This window comes from Megascapheus bottae, chromosome 19, assembly GCF_031878675.1.
Source record: "Megascapheus bottae isolate mThoBot1 chromosome 19, mThoBot2.hap1, whole genome shotgun sequence".
Taxonomy (NCBI): Eukaryota; Metazoa; Chordata; class Mammalia; order Rodentia; family Geomyidae; genus Megascapheus; species Megascapheus bottae.
In genome coordinates this window covers 28,789,685-28,806,796 of record NC_143527.1, presented here as the reverse complement: position 1 = coordinate 28,806,796, position 17,112 = coordinate 28,789,685, and the positions used below count along the sequence as shown (strand labels likewise).

The following is a 17,112-nucleotide window of genomic DNA, read 5'->3' as shown; positions in this document are numbered from 1 at the left end:
TAAAGATGTGCATGTACACACACAAAAACCGCAAGGATCCATATTTAGGACTGGTACCAATTTCAAAGGCAAAACTGGACAAGAGAAAATACCCAAGGAAAAACATGACATGGACAAGACAGAGGAGCAGAGACTTTTAAGTAACCCCCAGACTTTTAATGGCATTCCTGGCCTTCAACTATGAGAGTGACGGAAAAGACCACGGGGCCCTGAACTCAGGGGGCGCCTCCTCAATGGAGATCTCCATTCACTGGTAGCCGACCAGCGGAGGCCATTCTCAAGCAAGAGGGAAAACAAAACAACAAGAAAATTCGGCTTGGTAGATACCCTTAGACATGTCTTGCCAGTGGAACTTGAACCCACATGTCCTCTCAGACGCGCCCTGTTATCGACAAGAACCCTAGAAGGGGTGGGTCAATGCATCCCTCAACCATAATCTGTTTTAGGCCACAGTGCACTTTTGAGAAAAACACAGAGGTCTTTGCTTTTAACCTGGGCGTCTTCCAAAAAGGGTTGTAATAGGAGGGGTGATAAAGGAAGACCACTGCTTATAGAAAAAAGCAATCCTTTATCTTAATAGCATATACAAATTATTAAGAATTGATGAAAGACTTGGGAGCCCTGATTGCGTGGCCCCCATGGGCATATTTCCTGCAGGAAATCATGAAGAAGCCTGTATTTGAAACCTGTATTTGCCTGGCCCTTATGATAACAAAAATGGGGAATTCTGAAGCTGTTAGTAGCTCCAATTGCTTTTCCTGCCAATAGGCCACTACTCCACCCATAGGGAGTCTTGAGATTTCCAAGTTAACTATAGGGGGAAATGGAAACCATGGGAAACTGTGGCCCCTAGAATTGGGGGTAGTTTTATGCCAGTTTTCTCATAGATAATGCAGTCAGTGTCTGTCTGACTGAGGATAAAGGAGACCTGGGGAGTAAGAATTACAGGGAATGCTTACAGAAGGCCATGTTGAGGGTTCAACTTGGCCTCAAATAAAGGAAGCATGGGAGAGGATTACTGGGGCTCCCCACCCCAGGGGATTCCTGAGGAGGCCAAGGGTCATAAGGGAACCTCCATGGAGGACCCGCCAGGATGTGGGGGAGGTCTGCTTTCATTTTTGAGCTTGAGATCAATCAGGGATGGATAAATTTGCTGGCCTGCTCCTTTTCTACAGGGGCAGGTTGGCAAGGGTGGGTGGTCGGTCCCTTATCTATGGGTGCCACAGCCATCCTGGGTGAGGCCACGCCTTTATTTACAGGGGCAGAGGAGCATTCTTCCAGGGGGGCCCCAGTCTCCATGACTGGTGCCACAGCCCAGGTGGCTGAACCCTGGAGGCAACTCAGAATGGCAGCCACGATGGGGAAGAAATTCTGAGCCTGCCCTTTCCCATGTGGACTCATCCCATATCCTGACTGCAATCCCCCACAGGCAGAGAGACAGAACAGCTTCATAAAATTGCTCAAGCTTTCTATCAGAAAAGTGAGGTGCCTGCTCTCCAAGATCCCTTTCCACATAATTGCTTGAAGAGATCCGCTTACCACTAGTCGTGCCCCACGTCTGGGTGCCAGTTGTCGGGGTCCTTCTCGGAAATCTAGGAGGGGGGGTAAGATGGCAGCGGAGCCCACGAATAATCCCAGGAACACAGACTCAGACTCTCAGTTCAGATCTAACTTTATTTTACAAAACATGCTCCCTAAATACAGATCGAGCAGTGGCTGCCACGTCATCAAATAGGGAAGCCCCTGAATGAGACCATCAGCCAATGGTGTCCTGAGACACGCCCCACTTGCTCCAGGCGGGTGGGGCCAGGTGCCCTCTGGCTCCTGACTGCTTGTGTCACTGAGTGTGTACCTGCTGAAGTACAGGTGGCAAGCAGCAGGGTTCCTAGAGCTACCCCACAACCAGGCACACTTTTAATCACTGGGTAGTATGGTAAAAATTGCCCACAAAGTTTAGGATGAGAAGTTGACTCCTAAGTGCAGGGATTAGAAGGTTCTAGAATGAGTGCTGCTACTTCCCCTTGGCATATGCTTCTTCCTATCTCTCTTTAAAAATCTTCACTAGACCATCATGGCATCCCCATCCCTAGTTCCAAGCATAACAGTAATGAACTTCAATATTTTAAGAAGCAAAATTCAGTTTACAGCAGGAAAAAAAATCACCTATTTCCAGTGTGTTTTGGTAAGTTAAATTAATAGGGCTCTAATTCAGCACAAGTTGACCAATCTCTCCCCCCCTTTCCCCCCCTCTGTCTCTTGGTTTGGTTTTGTGTTTTATATAAGCATGTCAAGGAGATCAACAGTTTTTGCAGGAAGTCCCTTGTATTGCTGGGTTTTACCTGAGTGAGTTACTTGGACTATTAGAACCTTTTCTTCTTATAAACTAGTGTGCGTCTGCAAGTCAACAAACAGAAGTAAAATATGGAGATGTCCCAAACACAGGTACACATGACCAGAACATAACATAGTTTATACACATTCAAATAAATGGTGACTTATTAGCACTATCTTCAGACTTCACTACAACCATGTCATGATCTTTGGCAAATTTCAAAGACACTTCAATGGATAAGAATAATATATATGTATGTATGTATACATACAGAATAATATTGCTCACCCATCCACCTCCATCTCTACCTGCTTCCATGGGCCTCACCTCAGACTTCACTCTTTCAGCCTAAGATCTAAAGAGTCCTCATTATGAGGGATGAGGAGCCTGCCATTTCCCTCTTCAGCAGTCATGTTCCCCTTCAGCCATGATGAAGTAAACTACACACAGACACACATGACCAAAACTTTATGTTTATATGAATTCAGATCAATGGTGAATTTATATTACTTATATTAAGTAACTATATGTCAGGATCTTTGACAAATTTCAAAAACACTTTAATGGATAAGAATAATACATATGTTGGCAGGCTTCGCTCTCAAATAAAGCCTATTGGTCTGTTGAGTAAGCTTTCTGCTCTTTCTTTATCTTGCTACCACCATGCCTCCTTTTCCGTACAATCACAACACCACAGTACTGATGAAAAGAAAGCATTATCTTTTCCTTAGTCTGTCTCAGTCAATAAGAAAAATAGGGAGGGATGTTCACTAAATACAAAAGACCTTTGGCTGGGTGCAGCTACTCAGACCTGTAATCCTAGCTACTCAGGAGGTGAGATCTGAGTTCAAAGCCAGCCTGGGCACTAAAGAATGTGAGACTCATTTCCAATTAATCACTAGAAAATAGGAAGTGTGGCTGTGGCTCACAGGATAGGGTGGTAGCCTTGAGCTGAAAAGCTCAGGAGTAGAGCCCGGACGGAGTTCAATCCCCATGATCCACAAAAAAAAAAAAAAAAAAAAAGGTAAAGAAAAGAAAGTACCTGAAACATTTCCAGATTTGGTCAGAATTATAAATTCATAGATGTAAGAAGCTAAACAAACACCAAAAACAGGGAACAGGAAGCAAAGCACATGGAGAACCATGATAACAAAGTTGCTAAGATAATTAAAATATGTTAAAGGTAGCTAAAGTGGTGTGTAGGGCAAGACTCATTTTGAACAGTAGGACAAAGATAAAGATGACTGCAGATTTCTCTGTACACAACACAAGCATTCTTAGGGATGTTTAACAGCTTTTCCCTTCTCATTTTTGAGAAGAAATGGGCAACTGATTCTAATATTAATCTGGAAATCCAATGATGAAACCTCAATATCTGTTAACAACCTCAAAAAGGAGAACAAAGTCAAGGATGTCACTCTGATCTCATAATTTATAATGTACTACAATAATCAAAACAGTATGATACTGGCATAAGAACAAACACATGTATCAACAAAACCTAATACATAGTTCAGAAAAGCATCCATATAATTATGGGCGAAAATTCTGACAAGCATGAAGAGACACTTTAATCGGGGAAATGGATGATATATGTAAGAAAGGATCCAGGAATAACTGAATAATACTATGCCAAAAGTGATATATTGATATATTTTTCTCATACTAAATACAAAATTCATTCTCTAAGATCAATCATAGACATCCATTTAAGAGTTAAAACCAGAAAACTTCTGAAAGAAAATAGAAGCAAAACATCTGGACTTAAGCTAGGCAAAGTTTCTTAGATATGGCACTATAAGCATATATCATGCAAGAAGAAATTGACAGGGAGAGCTTTTTAAATCAAAGCCAACCGTGCCTTCCAATGACACCATTAACAACATAGAAGGCAGCTTGGAGCTGGTGGCTCATGCCTGTCATCTTAGCTACTCAGGAGGCTGAGATATGAGAATTGAAATCCAAAGCCAGACAGACAGAAAGAAAAATCTGTAAGACTTTTTATCTCTAAGTAACCAGCAAGAAACCAGAAGTGGGGCTGATAAAGCGCTTGTGTTCAAAATATATGATGGATTTAAAAAAACTCAATAATAAAGCAATTAACAAGCGAAATGTTTGAATATATATATTTCACTGAATAAGTGGTGCTAGTTGAGAAACATACATTTTTTAAAAAGATACATCAATTTTAAACATAAGCATATACTTACCATAAGTTACAATAATTGTACTTGTGGGTATTTCCCAAGAAAAATGAAAACATATGTCCTTAGACAGATTAGTTCACAAAAGTTCCGAGTATTTTCATAACAGCACCAAACTGGAAACATTCTAAATGTCCTTTCACATTGATGATGGATATACAAAATATGTTTGAGTCATAAAATAAGATAATAGATGGCAGTAAAAAGCAAACTAGTTATATATAAGATGGAAAAATGTAAAATTGATCATGCTAAGTGAAAGAAGCCAGATATTTAAAAATACACATTTGTAATTCCATGCATAAGAGCTGAGGGTTGGGTTTTACTTCAAATGGGGACATGGCACAAGGATTTGACAGGTAGAATAAGGATATGGCTGTACAACCGAATAAATGTACATTAGTATAAACCTTGGCCTCTACTAGCAGAGGTTTACAATAGGGCAAAACCTAGATCCATAAGGGCATATAGGATGAGGCTAAATGAAAGGATCTCCAGGATACAGAAACAAGAGCCATATAATGTGTGACTGTTGTTCTTAATGCACTGTTATTTCTCATCTCTTTTGTTGTCCCTTGGTTATCTCATATTGTTACAGTGTCTTACCTTGATATATTGTATATATGTTTGTTTATTTTTAGGATAGGGAAGGGGGAAACAAGATTGTTAATAAGGAAGAAGGAAAACAATGATTGTTATTACAATCATTAATTAATTACAATAAATATATATATAAAATCAACATATACTTAACAGTATCAAAACTTGTGTTAGACAAATTCTGTTAATCCCTAAACTCCAGTAAAACTTTAATGAATTGGAACTCAGAAGGGAAAAAAGAGAGAAAAAGAGAGAAAACAAATAGCCCACATATATAACAGAAATTACATTTGCTTTCAAATGAAATCAATGGTAATTATTTCCCTTAAGAGAAAATTTTCATTTCAGCAAAGAAAAAAGGAACAAATTTTCCAACTTACTTCATGTGCTTGTTGATACTGTGAAATATACCTACATGTCTATATATCAAATAGATTAGTCTTCCTGAGCAAAAAGACAAAAATCATTAACAAAATGCTTTAAAAATGCATCCAGCAACCTACAAAATATACTCAAAATGATCCATGGAGTTTTACCATTAAAAAATCATTTAACATTCACAGATCAGTTAAGATGTAACACTGTATTATAGAAATTATGGAGAAAAATATATATATCTCTAACAGGATGTAGAAACACTTTGTAGAATGTAAAACTACTCATGAGAGTGGAGAGAATTGATTTCTAGGAAAAGAACTTTATTTTATCAGAGTACTGCAAAAATCAGTTAATATTATTATTTTATTCCTTTACAACAAATCTGGGAATTTTGTATGTTTCCTTCTCCTCTTATTCTCAGAATTATTTAGAACTAACCCAGAACTCATAGCTGTATAATAAGAAAAAGAAATAAGATGTGGTAAAAATCATAGAAGAAATATAATATATAATTTCTACACAATATAATTTTGGGAGTAGAAATTCTAAGACTATGTTCAATAAATAAATCAGGAAAAATTATTAAGTACACAAGGCCCAAATTTTAAAAAATTACTTGTGTACTATATCTACAGATTACTATCAAATAATCCCCAAATGAAACAACACTGCTGTTATGTTTATTTCAAAACTAGTCTGCTGACAGAGTTAAACAGTGGTAGTCCACAAGCTGAATTCATCTATGGTAACCAGTCACTGGAATTGGCACAAAGAAAACTCAAGGGTGATGGAAAAATTTATGTATCTTATTTTGAAGCTACTGGACTGTCGCATATGCTTATCAAAAAGTTATCACACTGAACCCAGTGACTTAGGCAAATTCTGTTAATGATACCTCAGATTAAAAGACTAGAAACAACAAAACAGCTTAGAAATTTTGCCAACATGAAATATGTCTTATCTGTATAGAGAAGACAGTGAAACACATAGGGAAAGAAAGCATGGGACAAGAGAGTCATGCAATAGAAATGAGTAAGTGATCATGGATTGGTAGCAAGATTAAGATTTAGACATTTTGGATGGATCCGTATCTTCTCTTGGCCTACGATGAAGGAGTCTCCAGGAAAAAAAAAAAGAATTTTCTCCTTAAAAATATGTGCATTTATCAAAATTCTTACCAGCAATCGAAACCAGATATTATTGAAAGGCATGATTCATTATTTTGACATCTACATGTCATAACTACCTTTGATTCTTTTCCTTGGGGATACTTTTCTTTAACGTGATAAAGTGGTAGTCAAGGGGATCTTTCTATTTTTACAGAAGAGACAATTATGTGTAGCTCCACGCTACATCAGCCTTACTAGGGCTATGAAAATCCTAGGCAGATTTCAGACACTGCAGGGTCATTGTTCCTGTTTCTTTAGGAAATAAGGTCCTGCTGTTTTTCCTCATTGCTAGGTTGGTCTCATTGGAGGGTGAAAGGCAATTCCTGTGTCCCTTGCACCTTCTTTTTTTCTGAAGACATACACCAATAGACAATTGTGTCACATTTTCTTGGCCACAATGGACTCCTAAGAGATCTCTTAGTTATTCTTGCTAATTAGCTAATCAATCATGTCATGTCATGGTTACTGGAAGTGTGTTGGCTAAGATGATCTGCCATGTCTCCTGCAATAAAACTCAATGGGAAAGCAATAAGAATTCTTTGGGTACAAAAGGAGCCCTATCTCCCCATCCCTTCCATCCAACCTTGTAAATGCTGCAGAATTGCCTTGCATTTTCCTTTGAGCATGGGGGAAGGGGGAAGACTGGAATAGAGAGGAAGTTACAGTACAACTTAAAATAGCAACTAGAAAAGGACTAGAATAGATTATTTGTCAGTGATCTCTTTGAAGTTCTCTTTATTTTTGGGTGGGATCTCAATCAGGAAAGGTACACTGTTTTGGTAAATACGGAATCTTGAGTAAGGAAAATCAGTACCACAACCAAAATTCCATGGAAATATAATATCAGAGACTGTAGTGTTAATTGAAATTCTAGTCTTCTTCATGAACTAAGAACATTCTTTTCACATAAAGATGAATTTAGCAGCATGTAATTTTCCTTCTCAGCCACTAAATGTGGGATTGAATTAGAGTTTACCTAGAGAAATCTAATTTGCAGTTTTGAAAATAAGCAAAAAGCTGTTAGACTGCAATGTTGAAATTCTGATCGCATTACATATGCATAAGGAGATAGTATCAAGAAAAGCTTTATTTACATTTTCTAAGTGTTTTTTAATTTTGTATAAACTAATGAGTGGTGCTGTTAGGGAATATGTGTATCCTTCTTTGTATAATGGATTAAGTGTGAGTCCTGTTAAACACTAGGTCATAAATCACACCATGTTCTCTCTGCCTAATTAAGGGTTTAAAAGGGGGAAAGGTAAATTCCTGAATGAAGGGCTCTACTCACAAGCCCAGTTTGTTATTGCACTGAGGAAGTAGAGAGATAAAAAAGAAAAGAGAAAGAGCAATTTAAGAAAGTGAGTAAGAAGAAAACCATGAAAATCTTTGTAACCCTTTTCTTTTTTTCTGTTTCTCTGTTTAAAAAAGCACTTTAGCTGCTAAGGACTTGGACACATTATGATTTTTTTTTTAATGAGTATGGTGAGAAGTAGTAATACAAGTTGCTCAGAAAAATAAAAGCCTCAAACTATCTCTAATTTATTTTAAAAAACATATACATAGAGGAAACAATACAAATAAAATCAGTTATAGAAAATTTTTGAATGAAGTAAAATATCTGTAGTTTTATTATTTCTATCCGTATCTCCACAGATTAGCAGAAATCTTGAAATTTAGTTTGTTAAAGATTTCGATTAAGCTGGACATGGTGGTTCACGCCTGTAATCCTAGCTACTCAGGAGGCTGAGAGCTGAGGATCTCTGTTCAAAGCTAGCTTGGCCACTAAAGACCATCCATGAAACTATCATCTCCAATTAACTACTAGAAAACCAGAAGTGGGGCCCTGTGGCTCAGGGGTAGGATGATAGCCTTGAGCTGAAGCACTCAGGAACAATAATGCCCAGGCCCAGACAGAGTTCAAGCCCCACAACCACTAAATATATGTATATATATATATGCATATATATATTTCAAGTAAAAATAAGATTCCAGTTAGTACTCTCATTTTTGTAGTTGAATGATTATCCCATTAAGATAAAATTAGTCTCAGATAATATTGTATCAATCTTCCCCGAGTGCAGTTAATGGTTATATTCATGGAATAAGCCAACTTAAAGGGAACTACCATGCAACTTAGAAGTACATGCACCGGACAAACACTTCCAAATTCATTAGTCTTTAGGCATATCATTCAGTAATATCTTACTATTCATAATTAACATCACTGATATTTGGCATGATATCACTTTATGTTGTCTTAGGCCTGAATTGCTCAGGGAAATACAAGAGAGAAAAAAATGATTATCAGTAACAAAGACTGGATATATCGTGAGTCACCAGATTTCCATTGTATTCACAATAAAAGGGATCCATTTACTACACTCCCAATAGCTTGCTTTTATTCACCAAGTAATGGACACCTAAAGGAATGGTAGCTACATACACAAGGACTTTGAATGCCCAAACAGTTCTAGTCTTTTCTTCCTACTGGAAGCACCAAAACCTTGTTGTGTTGGTGAAGATTGTGGTGAGACATGACACAGCAGCCATTGTCTCCCAAATTCTTTTTTTTTTTTTTTTTTTTTTTGCCAGTCCTGGGCTTGAGCTCAGGGCCTGAGCACTGTCCTTGGACTTTCTCAAGGCTAGAGCTCTACCACTTGAGCCTCAGCACCATTTCTGGCTTTTTTCTATTTATGTGGTACCAAGGAATTGAACCCTGGTCTTCGTGCATGCACTCTACCAGTAGGCCAAACTCCCAGCCCCTCCCAAATTCTTATGTCTCTCTGCCTTTGGTTCTGCCATCTTCTAAGAACCTAGACATTTTTTCTAGGACAAGACCAGCTCTATTTTATCTCATGTAAATTGACTTTTAGTACTTTGTGGTTTTGATATTTATTGAATGTACATTGACTTAAACACTAACATTAAAAGGGATGAAACTAATGAGGAGAAACATGGATAGGAGGAATTTTAGTTGTTTAATACAGAACTAATACTAAGGCAAAATAGAAGGAAAGTAAGATAAAGGGGGAAAGGTTCTGTTACGTACCAAATTTGAATCTGGGATAACTCCAGTTGTTATAGAGTTGGATTGAAGGCTCAGAAAATGGAGAGTTTATAGACAGTTTTAACTGCTTTGAGGGCTTACTTCTTTCTCCTAATTTAAAGAAGGGTCTGGGAATACATATGATTTGGTATTAACTGAATTTTAACAGCTTTTGGTAAATGTTATTGATCTACTTCAATATTTTTCTGGTTGTTAATTGTCCTCCCTTACCTTAATTATAATTGTTTTTGGAAAAACTTTCACCATACCTACAAATGTATAAATCATATGCATATCTTCAACCCCCTTTGCATTCTGTTGAAAAGCTCTTCATGTAGTTGACCAAACTATAATATTTCTGCAATATATATATATATATATATACATACATACATACACTCCCTCCTGCTACACACATTCCCCTAAGGAAATGTAATGGCTGACTGTGCTTGGAGAAATGTAGAAAAACTAAATGTGACGAGTGGAATGTGAAATACTGGCCTATCTCTAAAATACATATTTTGGCATAGAATCTTCATCAGCCCATTAACTAGACGCCTCTGCTCTGAGTTATTTTATACTGAAGAGCACAAAGAGAGATGGAGTCCAAAAATCAAATCATAATATTGATTATTTATATTCTGTTCACTGTCATAGAATGAATGCATCAACAACAGCTTTTTAAAACATCAACTTACAGGTGTTAAATGGGGCCAATATATTTTCTCTCCTTTCATATTCAGAATTTGTCTTACCGTGAAATAACTGATTATGTATGCACTCCAAAACTTATTAAGCACTATTACATAGAAAACCAGCAAATTACATGTTATCATGTGGCTGCTTAAAATAGGCATTTTTGAGTAGAAGAAAAAAATAGAATATATATCAATTACCTTAGTCCCAAAGTTTTCTTGAGAATAAAAGCAGATGTGAACATGATGCAGACTTAATGCATTTAAAATGTAAACGGGAAAATATAATACACCTGGTTAGAGTTATTCAAATTGCCTGGGTAAAATTTTCCTCGAGGGATGACTTCAATGTGTTCTGAAAAACAATTTTTTTTTTGGTAGGAAAGAACAAGTGGAAATAGTCTGCATATTTCCTTACACTGATGTAGGGCATTTTCATTATCCTAAGACTTTAACAAAGCAAACATTTTAAAGAATTAGCATATATGGTTCCTCCTAATTATGAACTGTCTGGGCTTAATTTTTGGTACGCAAACGATTTTATTACTCTAGTCTTCTGACAATGTCCTCAGAGGAATTCACCTTGCCATAATTGGTCTCATTCTTAGGCAAATGTGTTTTCATTCGATTTAAGTGTTCATTTCTTAGACATGAGTGCTTTAAATCACAGTAGTACACAATAGTGCCAGCAACAGGAAACAGGGTCAAATGATTTGGATTCAATTCTTAAAGCAAATTTACTGAAAAGAACGTGAATACATTATGTGTTTGAGCTTCTTCATTTGGAACATCGGAGTGGAAAACAAATGCACGCCCAGCCGCCTTGTTTTAAGGATGTGACGAGATAATGTATAAAAAACACAACACAAAGCAACAAAGTACTATCTGCATATCCTTGTTATTAGATGCAGAAAATAATTTTCGATCGATAATCCGGCAAGAATGATCTCCCCCCACACCCCCACCTTGACATAATTAACTCGGGAGCATATTTTCTATTTTTGTTGTTGTTGTTTAGGAATCACACAGTGAGCCTAAAACGTGTCTGCAGCCCTGCGGTAAGTTTTAAGTCTTGACACAAACTTTTAAGTCCCTGACACATGGGAGGTAACGTGTTTGCTAAGAGGAGTCTCCTGGAATTCCGAGCTCGGAAATGATCGTTTTGGGTTTTGTGGTGGTTGTTTTTAAATACTCGGAGGTTAGGTGCCGGGCTGTGTGCACCAGGCGTGGTGTTCGCGGCGGGGATCGAGGTGGAGTCGGTGTGGCCGGGCCCGGGCCCGGGCCGGAGCGGCCGCTCAGGCCGTGGGGTCCGGCCTGGGGGAAGGCGAGGTCGGCGGTGCAGGCTGGGCTCCAGTCGCAGGGTGGATGTGGGTGTGTGTCAGTCAGCGCAGGCTGGCGCTGTTCCACCAGACCCGGGGAATCCACCCGGCCCGGCAGATCCGGGGGGAGAGGAGTCCAGCAGGGGGGAGTAGTGCAAAGTGAGAGTGAGGTGTGTGCGCGCGCTGTGCTCAGGACAGAGGCCCCGGTGGGGACGCGGAGTCCTCCCCAAGTTCCCAGGGCCCCCGGGACCCGCCCTCGCTTCCCCGAGCGGGCAGCGCCCCCCGTGGGTTTGGGAACGGGGCTTCCAGGAGAGGGGAGGGGGTTCTCGCGAGGGTTTCAGGGTGTGGCCGCGGGGGGGGGGGGTAAGGGAGCGCGCAGAGTGGGGAGGGGGAGGACTAGTGTGTGCGCGCGCGCGTGGGGGGGGGAGCGGGTGTGAGCGCGGGGGGCGAGTGTGAGCGCGGGGGGCGAGTGTGCGGCCGCGTCGCCATTCCCCGTGACGTCAGAGTGTATTGTTGTGAGCGGGGCCGAGCGAGCCGAGCATCCCCGGAGCTGTCACCGCGGCGGCCGCGGCGGCGGCGCAGCACGAGCCCCGCACGAGCGAGCCCGGCCGGGCGCCGCCCCCCCGCGCCCCGTCCCCCCCCCCCCTCCGCGCCCCGTCCCGGGCGCCGCCGGCGCCACCGCCCCCGCCCCCACCCCGCCCGCCGCGCGCCGCCGCCGCCGCCCCCACCCACCCTCCCCACCCCCTCGCCTCAGCCCTCCCTCCCACCCGCCGCCGCCGCCGCCGCCGCCGCCCGCGCGCCTCCCCCCGCCGAGCGAGTGCGGGTCACCGGGTCACTGGGTCATTGTCTCCGCGCCCGAACCCCGAGCACCCCGTGGAATCCCCGACGTCATCGGCAGAGCCATCAATGAGATGCAAACATGAAAGACAAGAGGAAGAAGAAGGACCGCACCTGGGCCGAGGCTGCCCGCCTGGTACGTACCGCCCCCCGCCGCCCGCCCGCCGCCCGCCCGCCCGCGCGTCCCGCCAGCCCCGCCGCTCGCCCCGCGCCGGCCGCCGCCGCGCCGCCGGAGGATCGCCACTTCCAGCCCGAGCCGCCGCCCGCCGGCCGGCCGGGCTCCGCTCTTTGTTATTCCGCGGGAGTGGGCTCGCCCAGGGGCCCCCCGAGTGTGTGCGTGCGCGCGCGGAGGGGCGCCGCGAACGTCCGCGGGAGCCCCGCGCCCGCCCGCCCGCCGCGCCCGGGACCGCCCGGGACACTTCGGCCGGTACTTGGCGCTCAGGCGGGGGAGCGGGGGCGGGCGGGGGGGGATCGGCGCCGCGGGCTCCTGGGGCTGAATTCCCGAGCGCCGGGCGCCGCTCCGGAGACCTTTGTGTGGCAATTCCCACTCCCTCCCGGCCCCTGCGCCCCCCCCGGAGCCTCGTCCACAACTCTGGGCACGCTCTGGGTGTGTGTTCGGCGTGTGTGAGTCCAAACATTTTACACGTGCGTGCGTGCACGGCGAGTGTGTGTGTGTGTGTGTGTGTGTGTCCCCCACGGACTTGCGGGGCGTGTGCATGTGGGGCTCCCGTCGTCGGCGCGTCTGTGTGCCGCGTCGTGTGCATTTCGGTACGCGCCCCGGTACGTGCGTGTGGCGTGTGGATCCGCTTCGCCGTGGCCGTAGGTATTGTGTGCACGCCTTGCGCACGTGTGTGTGTGTGTGTGTGTGTGTGTGTGTGTGTGTGTGTGTGTGTTGGGTGAAGTTAAGTGAGTGCCATTTGTCCTGGCAGGTTAAGAGTGAGTAGCTAGGTGTGTTTTCCTCCTGGCTTTCCGGGGCGGCGGTGTGACTTGGCGGCTGTTCCTTTTCTTTTAACCTTTCCCAGCTTAACGTTTTAATCATCGAAAGAATGTCTCTATAGAAAAGCTGCCTGGCCGAGGGGCGTCGGCATCTGTGGTTAGATGCATGTATGTGTACGTGTGTCGTCGTCTTCTTCCTCCTCCTCTTGTTCTTCTTCTTCTTCTCTGCCCCCCCCCCAACTCTGTCCTTTAAAGGACAGCTGGAAACGTTTCTTGTTTGTTTGTTTGTTTTTTTGGGGGGGGGGTTGTTTCCCTGCCCCCCTTAAGAATATTCCTACACAGTCTTGTCTCCTGGGAAAGCAGGGCATTACATTTGAGGCTGAGCTTTTCGAGGTTTTGGCTGCATAGATTAAATATTTATTCACTAACTTGCTGTTATAAATTGGCCAAAAGGAAAGCAAGCTGTATGCAGTGTGTGTGTGTGTGTATGTGTGTGTGTGTGTGTGTGTGTGGACTCGTTATTGGGTTGACTTTGTAAAGATTGTTTTACTCTAACTGTAGTCATTTAAAAAGGCTTTTGAGTAACTACATTATGCTCAAGGACAACATTTGTCAAAAGTAATTATCCGAGTTTCCTTGAAGGGCCCTGCTGCTGTCTCTGGATTCTAGCAAAGGGTTTTAGATAATTGGCCTTAGTGCCCTGCAAAGAAGTGACAAAAGTCTTTTTTTTTTTTTTTTAATGTTAACGTGGTTATTGGTAGCAGGAGTGGCCTGGCCCTTGTACTACTTCCCCTGTTAATTTGTTAGTGGTGTAAGTTATCATTTCTCTCCTTATCTGTGATTGTGTTAATCGCTAAGGCTAAATCACTCTCTTTGTGGATGAATGGAAAGGTGATAGTCTTTCTCTAATGAACTGTGTCTGGGAGAGGAAACTTGGTGTTGGGGGTGTGTGTGAGAAGTGAACAGTAAGTGTTAAGTAGAGATGAGATTGATGTAAGCACATTTTTTTTTTTTTTTTGCCAGAGCAAGAGTGTATTTACTTATTGTTTGCTTGGCCATTAATTCAGAATTATGTGGGGGTGTGTAAGGCATCTAAAAATGTGTTATTCGGGCTCCCTAGAGTAACAATCAAGTACTGTTATGGAGCCTCACTGTATATATTTTAAACAAGTGAACAATACGTTGATTTATAAATATTTAAAAGTAATGATTCATGAATTAGCCATTGCTGCCTGCAGAGAATAATTTAATAAATAGCATTATCCTGATGGAATTTAAAGCTTGCCATTTGTATTCGATCAGTAGATGATACTCAAAAGGCTGGGCTTTATTTTGTTGAATCATGACGTTTTGATATTAATGTATCGCACTAGATTTCTAAGTTTTGTGTGTGTTTGTGTGTGTGTGTGTGTGTGTGTGTGTGTGTGTTGAAAGTTGAATGTGCCTCTTACAAAGTTCATTAATGAGAAAAGTCACCCTAGGAGTCATCAACACAAAAGAATTAATGATAGACCAGATGTCTCTATTTTAACCAGACATATTGAACTAGTAGTTATGGTAATTTTTCAATTTGGTTCAAGTTATTTTTCCCCTGGTAGTTGTACAAATGTGTATGTGTTCAAAATGTGTCAGTAGAAATAAAAGGCTGAATGAAATAGCAAGTCATTGTACTGGAAATATCATTTTCTGAAATTTGTGATTTGTAAAAAGGAGTTATGACAATTGCTAACTTATTTTATGAATAAAACAAGGGATCTACATGGGTAATGGCCACAGTTTTTAAGGCTCTTTATAGGATTAAATGAATATATATGGGCTTGAACTCTTTTAAACTTGCATGTGAAAATACTTTTACTTTTATACATGAGAGCATTAGTTCACACTCAGTGAAAATTGAATTTTAAAGCAGGGAGTATATAGGTTTTATGGTACTGCTGCTATTTAGGACTTTTATCCTTTTTTTTAAAATCAAATATTAAACTAAGTAACTGATCTTAAAAGTAGAGAATAAGGATCTAGCTGTATGTGATTCTTGTGCTATGTGAATTAAGAGATTATTCAAATTAACACTAAGAATAATCTTCCTATTCATACACACACACACACATACACACACACACAATCTGCTGGTATGGATATGTGTGTGCCACTGTATATGTGATTTCTTTACAAAAGAACACAGGAGAGAGAAAAATTCAAAATAACCAAAAGCTTATCAATGTAACTTTGCCTTCATTTTAAGAAAGAAATAGATAGGAAGAAGAGTAATTCTTTCTGGGGTAAGAATTTCCATACGTCACAGAATTCTTCTTTTTCTTTGTCAGGAAAGTGTACAGTCTCTAAATCTGCAAACTCTTTTAAGTGGCAACTCCAGGGGTGGGGAAAGAGGAGCAATTTTGATGGAGTTCTCACTACCATTTTTTTCTCACAGAGTGTGAAGTGCTTGTAATGTGGTGGGCTTGCTCAGCTTACAGAAATATTGATGGTATAATTTACCCGTAGTTTTCAGGAATGCAGTGATTATGAACAGGCTGCCATCTGAAAACAGTAATACCACACTCCCACCCCCACCCCCCTTTTCTGGCTAGCATCAGTTGCACAATTTCAGCCTTTAGCCTCCTCCCCTCCCCCAGACAGCCTTCTGCAGTTGTAGTTGTTACTTTGCGCATTGCCATTTAATATGGAGTCTGCTCCCAAACCCGGTACATTTTCATCTGTTTCATGTGCTCTTCTGAGGGTGGAGAGTCTCAGAGGATCCCGCAATCAAATGGAAGTATCTTCTGTCTTAATATTTGTAGACCACAATAAGAATAAAAATCAAAACCATAACTCATGTCGAGCTGGGGCTTTGACTTTAATCCTTTTGACTTTTATCCCAAGTCTTCATTCTGTTACTATAAATACAGTTTAAACCATTGTGAAAGGATCTTCATGCTTCTTTGTAAGAAAAAAATGAGGATTTGACAGGACTTTGTTTTACTGCACTAAGGGGTTTCTTTGTTACTGGCTTAACAGAACATGCTGTTATTTATATATTTATTCTAGGCTAATTCTTTTTTGACATGCAAAAACTGCTGTTGCTTTAAGATTTTTTTTAATAATTTCATCACTTTATTGTATCTGTAATGCTGCTTTGAGATAATGACTCAGTGTACTAATTGGTTCCCCCAGAGTTTCCTTCTATTTGTCTTATTCTTTGCAATCTTTGTTTAGTCTCACTGGCACCTGAAAATAAATCTTAGCATCTCAGTTGCTTTGTGCTTAGCAACAAGACTGATTTATTTACTAACAGTGAAGATACATTCATACAGATAATGGAACATCCCATTCATTTCATCTTCTTGCTTTTTTTTGTAGTTCAAGGTGACCTTTGGAAAAAATTTAAATAGCAGATTTACCTCATTTTTGGAAGAAAATAGGCATCTGTTCCATTATATCACAACAGCATTTTACTGAAGGTTTTAAGTAAATTGAAGTTTGATAAATAGCAGTATATTAAAAATTAAGTAGGAGGGTTTATTAATTAAAGGAAATCTGTGTGAATGTTGCTCAGCAAAGAGTGTTTTTGCATAATGCATGACATTCTAAATAAACTA

General features: G+C 41.2%; 1 protein-coding gene across 1 annotated transcript in view; it reads left to right on the top strand.

Moving 5' to 3' along the window:
• The first annotated feature begins 12,636 nt into the window (after positions 1-12,636).
• LOC150049768 (putative Polycomb group protein ASXL2) overlaps positions 12,637-17,112 on the top strand; it is a 50,221-nt gene continuing 45,745 nt past the window's right edge. The window contains exon 1 of the mRNA XM_090353274.1: positions 12,637-12,716. Coding sequence (XP_090209400.1) covers positions 12,663-12,716 — 54 coding nt within the window. The 5' untranslated portion in view covers positions 12,637-12,662. The remainder of the gene's footprint in view (positions 12,717-17,112) is intronic.